The sequence below is a fragment of the Grampus griseus genome (genome assembly GCF_964374135.1).
Source record: "Grampus griseus genome assembly, chromosome: 13".
NCBI classification, from domain to species: Eukaryota; Metazoa; Chordata; class Mammalia; order Artiodactyla; family Delphinidae; genus Grampus; species Grampus griseus.
The window spans coordinates 85,026,618-85,040,064 of record NC_139007.1 but is presented as its reverse complement, the minus strand read 5'-3'; the positions used below and the strand labels follow the sequence as shown (position 1 = coordinate 85,040,064).

The following is a 13,447-nucleotide window of genomic DNA, read 5'->3' as shown; positions in this document are numbered from 1 at the left end:
ACTAGCTGAAATTTATATTTATTTCTGATAAAGTTTACCTGTAAACTCTGTGACTCTCTCATCGGCTTACTCTTGTTTTCTCGTTTCCCTTTAGATATATGCAAAAAACCTGGTGAATGCCGATCGTTGTGCGCTTTTCCAGGTAGACCATAAGAGTAAGGAGTTATATTCGGACCTTTTTGATATCGGAGAGGAAAAGGAAGGAAAACCTGTCTTCAAGAAGACCAAAGAAATAAGGTACAGCTGGAAGTAGCGTGTCGGTCGCTGTGCTGGCGGCTGTGCAGGTGCTCTGTTACCCACTTGTCTGTGCCTATTCACAGGTGTGCTGACAGTACTTGTCATACTGTGATATCATTCCCACCAGGACCCGCCTCCTGAAGGTAGTGCTTCTGGGAATGACCTTGCAGTGCCAACGAAACCGCGCCTAGGAAGCTTTAGCGTCACTCCTGGAAATGCCGTCTTCCGGAGGCGGTCCTTTTGGAAATCATGTTGGAAAAACTTACTAGTGCTGCCAGGTAGGTAAAGGTGCACCCCACCTGGAGTCTGCAAGGTTTCCTGTGTCTAGGAGCAGGTGTACTTAAACAATCCGGACCCCACCCTTCCCAGCTCATAGCGCTGTCTCAGAGTCCAGACCACAGTGGAAATTGACCTGGTATACTTGGTAACTTCAGTACATTATTCTATACCCAACAGTTGGCTTATCGATCACAGAGAACACTTCTGTTGCATCTTGAAACTGCAGCCTGCTTCGTTCTTTAAGTGGCAGCTGTTGTCAGTTAGGTGAACAGAATGGAGTTTGGCTGGTAGAGGTGCGGTGGCTCAGTCCTATGACATCTGGGCACCTACAAGGGGTACTGTCACAGAACCGCTAAGAAGCAAGCATAACATTCAGAAATGGTATTTTTTTTAGATATTTGCATTTCTTTTGCTTTATATTGATATATATCGTTTACCTACTTTTCCGCATAGTACGCTAAAGTGCCTTGGTAGTTACAACTTGCTAGTAAAATGCTGTTCCTTATTAATAAGAATTGCTATTCACTTGGGCCGTCTGTCATACAAGGAAACATGGAATGTGGTCTGCACTGGGCCTCACTACTGCCCACCACTGGGTGCTTCCCATTCTATCGTCCTGGGGTAATAGAACCTATATTCCATACTCACATAACTCTGACTTACAGGCACCATTTAGGTTTTTTAAGAAGTGTTTTAGTTTTAGTTTGTTTGTTTAGAGCTCAGTAGATCAGTCTGGATATAGTCATTTAGGTAAAGTCATTTCTCTTGCTGAAGGTTTGAGTGTTCCATAACAGTGCTGTCATCGATCTCATTTTGAAGACATTAACTTGGGAGCCTGTATTTACAAGTGTGGGAAAAACAAGTGAGGGGGATATGGTTGGCTGTAGCTCTCTCGGCTGACCAAGCGATGCCAGCCATTTATGGGAGGACTGGCCCCTCAGTTATGGCTTCCACTGACCCGAGATAGCAAACCACACCGAGCTACTCCTAGACCAAGAAAATAAGCATAAACCATGAAGTGGATTCTGCTGCTCTGCTCAAGGCACTCTAATTTGTTGTGGTCATGTTGTTCAAAGCATAAGAAAACCGGGGCGAAAACAACCTCGCATTTTATGCTGTGCAAGGTTGGGTTCACTTTTTGGTTTTAAGAAAGTTAGTTCTCTTTGGTGTCAATTCTCCTTTGAATTTTCCTTAGGGAAATCCTTAGGGTGGAGCTTTATTTCAATAATGATTATTTTCTATAATGCTGAAAATGTAATATTATGGAAGTAATTTTTGAGCTATTGAAATATGTAGATATTGTGATTGTAATCATCTTAACTAAATTTTGAATGAATCCATGTTTGATTATAATATCGTAATGAGAAAACTACAAATATAAGAATATTTTTAACATCTTTATTGGAGTATAATTGCTTTACAGTGTTGTCTTAGAGTATATTTATGTATAAAAATGCTGATATTAGATATCAAAACATTTAAGTGTAGTGAGATAATGCCTGTATTCTGGCTGTTTTTAAATTTAACAAATTAGAGTAGTAAAAATACTACAAGTTGCAAATTGTGTTATTTTGGTATAGTACTTGTATTGCAAATGCCTTAAAATTCAAGTCCTGTATCTCAAAGATCACAGATAACCTGTGGTTTTGGTTACATGGGTGGTGGAACGTACCCTGGCATTGACCTGCATTCTTGTTTTTATTGTGTCACTAATATTTTAAGAGTGTTGGCAAGTTATCGAACCCATATGGGTCTCAGTTCACAGTGAGAATTAATTAAGAAAATTTATGTTGAAGCATCTTGTAAATTATAAGGTATTTTGCAAATATAAAAGATTATTATTGGTCAGTGCAGGAGAATGCTAGTTAATTTTTCAATTTCAGCTTGTGATTCAGTATAATTTAATACATCGTGAATTATATCTTAAAACAAGGTTCTCAAGTGGTTACTCTGCAATGTTTTTATGCTTTACCTTTATGTATTTTATAATAATATGATTTAGAGTATGTAAATGTAAAACTAATACAAGCATTTAAAGTAAAACAATCTGTTTTATTCAGTATTTGGTGGTACTGAAATGTCTCAAATTATTTTACATCTGTATTTTAATGAGCATGTTCCTCTTTTTTGTATGTGCAGATTTTCAATTGAGAAAGGAATTGCTGGTCAAGTAGCAAGAACAGGGGAAGTCTTGAACATTCCAGATGCCTATGCTGACCCACGCTTTAACAGGTAGGAAGGAGTTTGTGTCTCCGTCGGTTTCTCCTTTCGGGTCCCGCTTGGCCGAAGCCTCTGAGGTAGAGCCCTAGTTCTTCGCGTCCCAACTCAATTTTTTTTTCCCCACTTGGTGCTGTTATACTGTCTTTGAACCAGCTTATTATCAGTAGTCAGTGTTTTCGGGTATTTATCAATATAAAATGATGGATTCTAAACCATTAATTATCTCCAGCTTCAGGGGTTTGAAATGTTATAAAAATAACTAAAAAGCAAGAGTTTAAATTTATAAAGTTACTTTTCTTCATTGTAGTGTCATCATTTTGTCCTGAGCATATTCTTTATCAAACAATACCTTCAAAGGCTGTAACACATAGTGATAAAAGTACTTGTTTTGAATCCCGGTTCTGTCCTTTATTGGCTCTAGAATGACCTGGAGTAAGTTACTTAATCTGGAGCCTCAGTTGTTTTCTCATCTTTAAAATGGGCACAGTAATACCTATTTTGTAGGGTTTTTTTTTTAAGATTAAGATTTTAAGCTTTTTAAAATATTCATAAAAGTTCTGGCAACTTTATATGACCCAAAGTAGGAACTCAATAAGTTGCAGCCTTTGTTGGATATTATTGAAGTGGATATTAGGATTGCTTATAAAGATTTTTTATTTTGTTCTGAGTGTCTTTGGAGAACTAGAAACCAGTTTATGTAGTTCGATTTTAATAAATGTCTCAAAATTGAAACCCCAAGGTTGACGCCCTGACCACTGAAAGTAATGGCTCACATGTCTTGGCGGCAGTGCTCTGTGCATTCAGACACTGGGCTTCCTTCAAGAGACAATTAAATACCATAGGCAACAGGAGGCTTTTCAGGCGTCTGATTGATTAATGTCAGATATTCATGACTCGCATATAAACACAGCTGTATCCCCGTAATAGATTTTATCAATACGTGAAGAGTATGCTGAAAATCTCAGGTTTTTTCTTAAAGGAAGCAACTTGCTATTAAAGTACTTAAATATTGAAAATATTTACATATCCTTATATAAAGCCTTTATATAAAAATGTATGGATCAACTATTAAGAACCTGAAAAGGCAAGCGACAGATTGTGAGAAAATATTTGCAAAATGTATACGACTGTTCTGAAAAACTCTCTTGAAAACGGAACAAGTTCGTTAGAATATTTTTGAGAAGGTTTTAATAAAACACTTGCAGATGTCACGTTGTCTTTGAATTTAGACGCTAACAGTTCCATTACAGTTAGTTGTAAGAGAAGCAAAACTGAGTTGAGATTTACGATAGAACGTGCGGTTTATTTTCTTCTGCCTGTTCTTTCTTTTGTCGTCTTGCTCCTTGGCTCTCGCGCAGAGAGGTGGACCTGTACACAGGCTACACGACCCGGAACATCCTGTGCATGCCCATCGTGAGTCGGGGCAGCGTGATAGGCGTGGTGCAGATGGTGAACAAAATCAGCGGTAGTGCCTTCTCTAAGACGGACGAAAACAACTTCAAAATGTTTGCTGTCTTTTGTGCTTTAGCCTTACACTGTGCCAATGTAAGTAATACTTTTTAAACACCTTTTTTACTACTCAATATGAAATTTTATAACCTTTTAAATAAAGGTTGTTTTTTTCTTTCCCCCACTTCTTTTAGAAACCCCAAACAGCGATTCCTGGTTGTGCCTGTTTTAGGAAATACCTTAAAATGCCTTGGAAGAAAAAAAATCTCCTAATTTTTACACTTATTTCAGTGTGTGAATTTGTTAAAAAGAAAAATGAAGTTAACCTAAGGGTAAAACGTTCGAATGTAAGGTTTACATTTCCTGATAATCTACTGATGTGCATGAGAGGGTTATCCAAACCCTTAGCGTTTGTCACTTGTACCGCACTTGAGACTCTTGTACACAAAAAGAGAGTAATGACTCATGTCTTGACACGAGCCCGGAAAGTTTCCTTTGTGAGGAAAAGTGAGGCGGCCACTCAGCACATTTGTCAGATGCCTTGTAGATGTGAACTCATTTAATCCTCACAACAGCCCAACCCTGTTTACTGAATAATAAGATGAGGCCCCATTTATTTTATGAAGTCTCACTTTAAAACAGTTGAACATATATCTTTCTTTTAAATTTTTATATTTTAAATGAATTAAACATTTAGTATTCTATAAACTCTAGTAATCCTCTAATGACATCACTGGAATTTTGAAGTTAAGGAAAATTTTAGTAACCTTTTATAAAGCCAAATCAACATCAATGGGAATTATCACCTTAGTAGTTTAGAGAAACTGTCTTTTCGGAAATAGGACGGAATTCCATAGGACAAGCACATAACTAATGGAAACAGTTAAAAGAGAAACAAAAACGGCAAAAAAAAAAAAAATACTCTGGTGACTAGGGATAACTGTTTACAGTGCGATTAGTGCTGTTTAGTAGAGCACCCGTCCCCTCTCTGCATCACCCGGGCCCTCACGTGGGGATGTTTATTGTTACTCGGCCCATCGGAAATAAACTAGTGCAGTTGTCAGACACTTCTTACTTCAAACATTTTCTGTACCTATGTGTCTCCTCGTACATAAAATATTGACAGTATACTTTTTTTTTTTTTTTTTTTTTTGCTGCACCACTCAACTTTTGGGATGTTAGTTTCCTGACCAGAGATTGAACCCGGGCCCTTGGCAGTGAATACGTGGAGTCCTAACCACTGGACGGCCAGGGAATTCCCTACATTTGTTCTGTTTAGTTTAAAAGTTTCAGAGAATGTAATTTCCAGTATATTCTAAATATTGATTTTCACCACTTTTAAATGTATTCGATGGACTCTATGTATTAGAACAACTTGACATTTATTATATTTTTTAAGTCCATTTAAAAAACAGAATGACTAGCTCTTAGGACTGAAAAATTTAGCATCATTTTTTTCTCTCTTTGAACATGTGTTTCTATTATGCCACAAAAGTTTATTCTAATCTAATATATTTTATGCTTTATTTTGTTAATTACCCTAGGATAATAGTCTAAAACAAACATGTATAAGAAGGATTACAAATGAATTTTGACCTATAGTATTATGTCATTATTACTATATATGTGATCAAAGCAACCATGTTATTAAATTTTGATAATTATCAAAAATGAAAAGTACACGTTATTGGAAACTGTTGTTTCTTAATGAGATGGCTGTGGCTTAGAACAAAAATAGTTAATGTACCCATTCTTAAATTTTACCTATCATTAGAATGAAACTAGGCTTGCCATAAATTTTTTACACTTTTTATTTTGAAATAATCTCAGACAGAAAGCAAAGTTACAAAAATAATACAAAGGATTTCCTTATACCTTTACCCACGTTCCCCCAAATGTTAATATATTAAATGTTAATATATTAGCATTTTTGCTTTGATATTCTTTCTTTCTCCTTCGCTCTCCTTCATTCATAGGCATCATGTTTTCTCTGATACATTTGAGAGTATGTTTCAGACAATATGTCTCATAACCCCTAAATGCTTCAGTTTGTATTTTTTACAAACAAGGACATCTTCTTTTTCTACTGCATAATTAAAAATAAAGAAATTCACCTCGGTACTGTATGAGTTTGTTAGGACCGCCATAACAAATACCACAGACTGGGTGGCTCAAAGGACAGAACATTGTTTGTCCACAGTTCAGGGGACGGGAAGTTAAAGGCGAGGGTGCTGGCAGGTTCGGTTTCTTTGGAGGCCTCTCTCCATGGCTTATGGACGCCTTCCTCATCCTCGTGTCTTCACGTGGTCTTTTCCCTGTGCAAGTCTCTGTTCCACTCTCCTCTTCTTACAAGAACACAAGTCATGTTGGGTTAGGGCCCACCCTAGCGACCTCATTTTACCTTAATCACTGCTTTAAAGTCCCCATCTCTAAGCACAGTCACATCTAAGGTACTGGGGAGTAGGGTTGCAGCATATGAATTTGGGGGGACACAATTCAGCCCCTGACAGGTACTGTACTGTTGTCTAATCTGCAGACCCCTTTAATCTCCTTTAATCTGGAGCCCTACCTTACTCTGTCTTTCATGAGTTGGGCATTTTTGAAGTGTGTGGGCTGGTGTTTTGCAGAGTGTTTCTTCTTGGGGTTTTGTCTGGCATTTCCTCATGACTGCATCAAGGTTATCATTTGACAGGACTATCGCAGATGCTGTGTTCTCGTGGCAGCCGCTGCGGGAAGGCTCGTGGCCCATTGCTGGTGATGTTGACCTTTACTACTCTGTTACGGAGGCATCTGCCTGGTTTCTCCACTGAAACGTCCTTGCCCCTCTTTTCACTATTTTAGAAGAGAGTTTACACATAAGCCTCGATATCCTTTGTGCTCTCTCTCCCTGTCTGCATATCAGTACCTCCGTGAAACGCCACGGAATGCCTTGCAGCCATTTCATTTCCATCTTTGGAACTTTGTTCTTTGACGTTCTTTCACTACTCAGCGTCAGTTTTATTTGTCCTTGTCGCTTTTATTTTTAGGGAAGCCGTAAGAATTGTGTTCGTTTTGGGTAGATCGGACAGGAAGAGTTTTATTATGCCAATTACTCTTAATCTGAACACCACCTGAGCTGAGAGGCCGAAAAGTACTGACAATTCTATCATCAAAAATTATTTTCAGTGATTTATCAGCTGAAAATTTATTTAGGTCCACCTTCAGTGTCTTATGAAAGCTTTAGAAACCACTTTTAGACCTTATTAACACCAGTATTTAAAATTTTAAATTATCTCTTTGCTTTAAGAGGTTTTTGTATTAGTGCAATTTGAGAAAGGGGTGATTTGAAATGGGATGTGGGAAAAGGTCATTTTTAGGTAAATGTACGTGTGAAAGTTAAGGTGGTGGAAATTGATCCTCTTATAATCTATCCGTGTCTTCATGTATCCCTTGAAGAACTACTGTGCACTTCCCAGAATACATAAGTGTCAGTTTCAGTACTATGGAATTGATTCAGCTGTGCTGTGAGACGAGCTAGCCCAGTGGGTTCAAAGCTCTTCTGAACGCTGATTGTTGCATCATGAAACCTGGACTCAGTCACGATTAAATGATTATACCAAGCTGAATACCAAACTGAATCAAGAAAAATAACCCTCCTTCTGAAAAGTCATGAATAAGTTAACAGGCATTCTATTTTTACGTTGATTATTTAGGGTAAAGTTAGTGGAGTTTGTCTGTAGTGAAACAGACTTGTAATTTTTTTTTTTTTTTTTTTTTTTTTTGCGATACCCGGGCCTCTCACTGTTGTGGCCTCTCCCGTTGCAGAGTACAGGCTCCGGACGTGCAGGCTCAGCGGCCATGGCTCACGGGCCCAGCCGCTCCGCGGCATGTGGGATCCTCCCGGACCGGGGCACGAACCCGCGTCCCCTGCCATCAGCAGGCGGACTCTCAACCACTGCGCCACCAGGGAAGCCCTGTAATTTTTATAAACACTTTGAAACTCACCAAAATTATTTCTGCTCTCCAACAATGACAGGTAGTGTATGTGCCACGGTTGTAGTAAGTCATCGCCCGCTGGCAGGCTCCGGATGTAAAACTCTCCCAGGTTGAGCAGACCCAGGGCTGGTTGCCTTGAAGGTGCATGTTGAAATCCGAGTAATGCAGCTTCAGCTCTCTGTGGAGTTAATTACCACTTCTTTTAACTGCAATATTTCTTCTCCTCATGAAAGCTTAAAAAAATTCTATAGTTTTTGACAGTTTCTCCAACTCAAAAAGTGTAACAGCCTCTGATGCTGCAGCTTCAGGGTACCTCTTCTTCTCCGCTTCCCTTCCCTGGCCTTCCAGTCTGGGGTTATTTCTGTTCCAATTCAGAAAAAAGACCAATTTACATACGTTCTTTAAAGTAATACTCGCTTTGTTGAAGCAAGCATCCTTCTAAAGAAGAAAGAAGAAGCAAACAGCTCCCAATTTATGTCAGTTTCAATAAGCCAGCAGTTGGTTTCTTTACAAGAGCTTCTCAGCGCTTTCTTCAGCTGAGGATGTCAGATCGTAGACCTCTAGGGTAAAGGCCAAGAACTGGATTCCTGTCCTCACTCGGACGCTTACAGGATGTTTCTTTGAGCAAGTCTGCTTCGCAGTTTTGAACATTTTTTTCCCCAAGCATCTTATGAAGCTTCGTTAAAAACAACAACTTGTATTAGCGTTGTCCCAAGCAATTAATCGTATCCATGGCTCCCTGCTTTCCCTCAATGCTCTACTTGTTTCTAGAGAAGGTACATGAATATTTGTTTAGATCTCAAGTACGAAGAAGCGTTGTGCAGTGTGAAGGGTCTTGTAATCGCTGGCTACTGAGTCAGACTAAACAGGTTGGTCCTGGGAAATTCAAAATATTTCTGCTCCCGCACAGATTATTATATCCTTAACAGGAGCATTTTACCACATGTAAAAGGCTTCTAATACTGAATGTGATCATGTGAGAGCATCTCTTACTGTTCAGCTCAGTGGTCTTGTTTGAGTGAAAGGCCTGTCCTGGAGGCATATGTCTTTATTCTTCTTTAGTTCATCTGTAGATCTCTTAGGTTACACCCCTTTTATTGGATTAAAGGAGCACGTCTCTGACTGGCAACATCTCCATTTTATCTTTGACAGATAATTGATAGTACTGTCAATGGAACGGTAACCTTTAAAAAGAGTGAAAGAGATTTTTAAAACTAAAAGAGCCAATTAATTTACTCATACATGTGATTTTAAAGAAATAATTTGATATGATGCAAAAAGCTAACAGGATAGTAAATACCTCTTATATCTTTTGCCTAGAAAAAAGGAGTCCTTTAAAAGCAGATTAGCTGTGTACATTTTGAATCGAGAGACATTTAACATTAAAGGAAGGTGGAAAAAATCGTTATTAAGATGAAACCAATTGGCTAGGAACAGATTTAATAAATGGTCCAAACTTTATTCATTCCTGAATTCAACCACCAAGTACTGCGTGTCTTTTCTCTACCAGAAGGTGACTATTAAGGTGACTGTAATATAAGAAGTCCTCCTAATCGATGTAACACTGACTCTGGGACAGGCACTATTGTGGACACTTGACGTATAAAAACTCGCTTCATTAGTCCCCCAGCAATCCTGAGTGAGTATCATTAGCTCCACTTGACAGGAGGAAGAATGGACACGTAGCGTTTAAGTGAGTTGTGGAAGGTCTCACAGCAAGTGTGTGACAGAGCCAGGCTCTGAATGTGTGTAAGCCTGGCTCTGCAGCCCTGGCTGTGCTCTCCTTCACTTGTCTTTAAGAAAGACAGCATTGTAAACACTTCTACCTAGGATTTGGTCAAGGAAGAAATATCATTTGCATTTGGTGCTGTGGTTTCCATAAACTAAAATAACCACGCAGGCAAAGGAAGTCACACATCAAATGGTGTATTTTTTCAACAGGATACTTTTTTTTTTTTTTTTAACATCTTTATTGGGGTATAATTGCTTTACAATGGTGTGTTAGTTTCTGCTTTATAACAAAGTGAATCAGTTATACATACATATGTTCCCATATCTCTTCCCTCTTGCGTCTCCCTCCCTCCCACCCTCCCTATCCCACCCCTCCAGGCTGTCACAAAGCACCGAGCCAATATCCCTGTGCCATGCGGCTGCTTCCCACTAGCTTATCTACCTTACTACGTTTGTTAGTGTGTATATGTCCATGACTCTCTCTCGCTCAACAGGATACTTTTAATCACTCAATTCTTTTTTTATCAACTCAGTTCTTAGGGGGCGTAAATCTGTTGATTTTTCCTTGTGTTGGTCTCTTCTTTCTTGGATTCATTCATTCATTCATTCATTTACTTATTTACTTGATCTTTACTTATTTACTCAAATTGATCCGGAATTACTTGCCCTGCAGGAGACTTACATGACCTTTTCTCTTCACAGAGTCCTCAGTTCAGTAACTGGCCACAGCAGCCACAGCGAGGTCTCTCGTCCCACACGGGTCTTCAAGTCCCGGACCACGAAGCACAGCCTGTGCTGGGTCTGGTGTTTCTCTCACCCACTGCAGCACTGTTTTATGCCGCTAAATACATAGCACAGGGTTTCTTGCTCATGCCCGTGTGGAGTGTGCCTTTCATTTTAGGTTTATTTAGGGGACCAAATTAATTTTATTAACGATATCATTTAATACTGTTGACAAACATCATATTGAAAATTTGTACTCTAGCAAATACTTTGTCAATTAGGTTGGAAATGTGAATTGTGTAGAAAGGGGAAAAGAGTGCACAGTTTATAACAGCAGAAGTTAAGTTACTTTTATCTTGTGGATTGCCCATACCCAGTGGTATGCTGGCAAAGCCTGCTCTCTACCCAAGAAGAGGCCTTATTTGTAGCGTTCCCCAGTTTCTGTGGAGTGCGGGCTCCCACTACGGACTCTCTCAAGCTCCCACATAACGTACTGAGTGCAGACTTGCGTGGCGATGCGCACAGTCGGCACTTGCAAGACAGCACAGATGCCCCTGCCACTCAAGAATCCTTCACCAGACTAACATCAAGGAGCCAAATGGAGTGGCAGCAGTGCTGGTGTCATCAGAGATGAGCAGATGGTAGCTGCCAACAGCACTGAGAGCTTAACGGCACTTGACCGAGTTTGTTCTCAGTTCCTTAAGTGTGTTACTGCACTGAACCCTCACATTCTTCCTGGCTTGGGTACTGCAGTGTCCACAGTCTGTACCTGGGAGACTGAGGCACAGAGAATTAGGTAACTTACTTAAAGGTGTACCGTTAGTGAAAGCCAGAGAGGAGATTCAACCCAGGCAGGTGATCCGGAGTCTGGTTCTTAGTTGCTTTACCTTTAAGTGATTCCAGGCCTGTCATGACGTGAATAATATTAGGGCATCCTCCAGACACCACCATGTCTACTCAGAGTGATGATGATTGTAGAAATAGGCACAAGAGAAACATTCTGAAGCATCAGTAAGTATTCTTGGATGCCAATATTTATAAAATTATAAGTGGTGGCATTTTTACCATGTGGTAGAAATATGCTAGGTTATACTCCTGTTTCCAGGTCCTCTTTCTTCTGTCTTTTGTGACTTTTCCATATCCTAGAGCCTAAGATTGAAACACCATCAGAATAAATGGCAGCCACCTCTCCTTGCGGTCTCTTCCGGCAGGACAGGGAGCCCAAGATTAACTACTCAGCTGCCATAGGCAGTTCATGCAAAATCAGCTTAGGCCGCATGGTTTTCTACTTCATTCATAATTTGCAGTAGGCGGCTTCCCTGGTGGCGCAGTGGTTGAGAGTCCGCCTGCCGATGCAGGGGACGCGGGTTCGTGCCCCGGTCCGGGAAGATCCCACATGCCGCGGAGCGGCTGGGCCCGTGAGCCATGGCTGCTGAGCCTGCGCGTCCGGAGCCTGTGCTCCGCAACGGGAGAGGCCGCAACAGTGAGAGGCCCGCGTACTGCAAAAAAATAAAATAAAGAAAAGTAATTTGCAGTAGGATGAATATGGTAAAATCATTTACTAATAATATTACATTATATTATTTTCTACTATTCATATTGAAGGTCATGTAGAAAATGGGGACCAAAGTAGCTATAAAATTTGCCAAAACTAATTATTTTTTGCCGTAAAGTTAAAATTCACGTTACTTCCCTACACTGAACACAAAATAGAATAAAAATAAAATAAATAAATCTAAATTGAATAATTTATATATTTGTAAACATTATAAATTTATTGAAACTATAAATATAAGTTTATAAATAAAAATAATAAATAAAAATATAGCTTATTCTAATTGGAGGTCATAAACTTGTAAAATGATAAATGACAGTATTTTTGTGAGAGTTACGTGAAGTAGTGCGTGCAAAGCACTTAGAACGCTGCCTGCCACAGAGTTAGTGCCCACTAGTATTCACGACTGTAACAGCAGTATTATTTTGCTGCCTAACGTATAATAGCTACTTTTACTAGCACCCCCCCCCATAGAATTACACTGAATAACGGGTAATACCGAATCACGGTAAATACTGAGTAAATCCTGTTGACTGTTCACCCTCCTACAAGAACCTACAGTATCATCTCGAGTGGAAGGCAAGTGACAGTCCATTGCGGGGTAGGAGGGAAATGTGAGAACTTCTTTTAGGTAAATGATATTAAAGAAAGTACAGTTTCTTGATTGGTCATACACGGATGTAGCTTTCATCCAGTTCATGCGTCAGGTGGTTGTGTCTTGTCCAGAGTGTGGAGTCCCCTGTGACAGAGTGGGCCTTCTACAAGGAGGAAGAGGTGACAGTGGTGTCCAGCCTGCACTTTTAAGCCCCATCCTGGCTTTTCCTCAACCATATCAGGAGGACAGCTTTGCAATGTACATTCATTTCCATTGTACCACCAAGGATTTGCTGCTATGAGGCAAAGTACTTGGAATAGTTATTAAATTCACTGATTATTTACACATATTTCTTTCACAAAAAGGTAACTCCAAATTGCTGATCTTTTCTGATGACAAATGGCAATGTTTTGTTACTTAGAAGACATATTCAAAGAAATAAGCATTTAATCTGAACTTTCAAATTGCAAGTAACATTAACACTGAAAAAGAAGATAATTGCTTTTCCAAATAAACTCATGCCACAGAGTACTTTGAAAACGGATGTTTTCATCACCATCATGTGACTTTTTTGCTGAAATTTATGTGTCACATATACAAATTATCACATACCTTTACAAAGACTGGGAGCAAACTTTTTAAAAAAACTTTACTGGGGTTTATAAATATACTGTGAACTGCAT

The 13,447-nt window shown here is 39.4% G+C and overlaps 1 protein-coding gene across 1 annotated transcript in view; it reads left to right on the top strand.

Annotated features, from left to right (window-relative positions):
* PDE10A (phosphodiesterase 10A) overlaps positions 1-13,447 on the top strand; it is a gene marked incomplete at its 5' end in the record, with an annotated part of 578,327 nt that overhangs the window by 513,765 nt on the left and 51,115 nt on the right. The window contains 3 exons of the mRNA XM_082669118.1: positions 95-237; positions 2,656-2,748; positions 4,095-4,281. Of these exons, the coding sequence (XP_082525244.1) occupies positions 95-237; positions 2,656-2,748; positions 4,095-4,281 (423 nt within the window). The remainder of the gene's footprint in view (positions 1-94; positions 238-2,655; positions 2,749-4,094; positions 4,282-13,447) is intronic.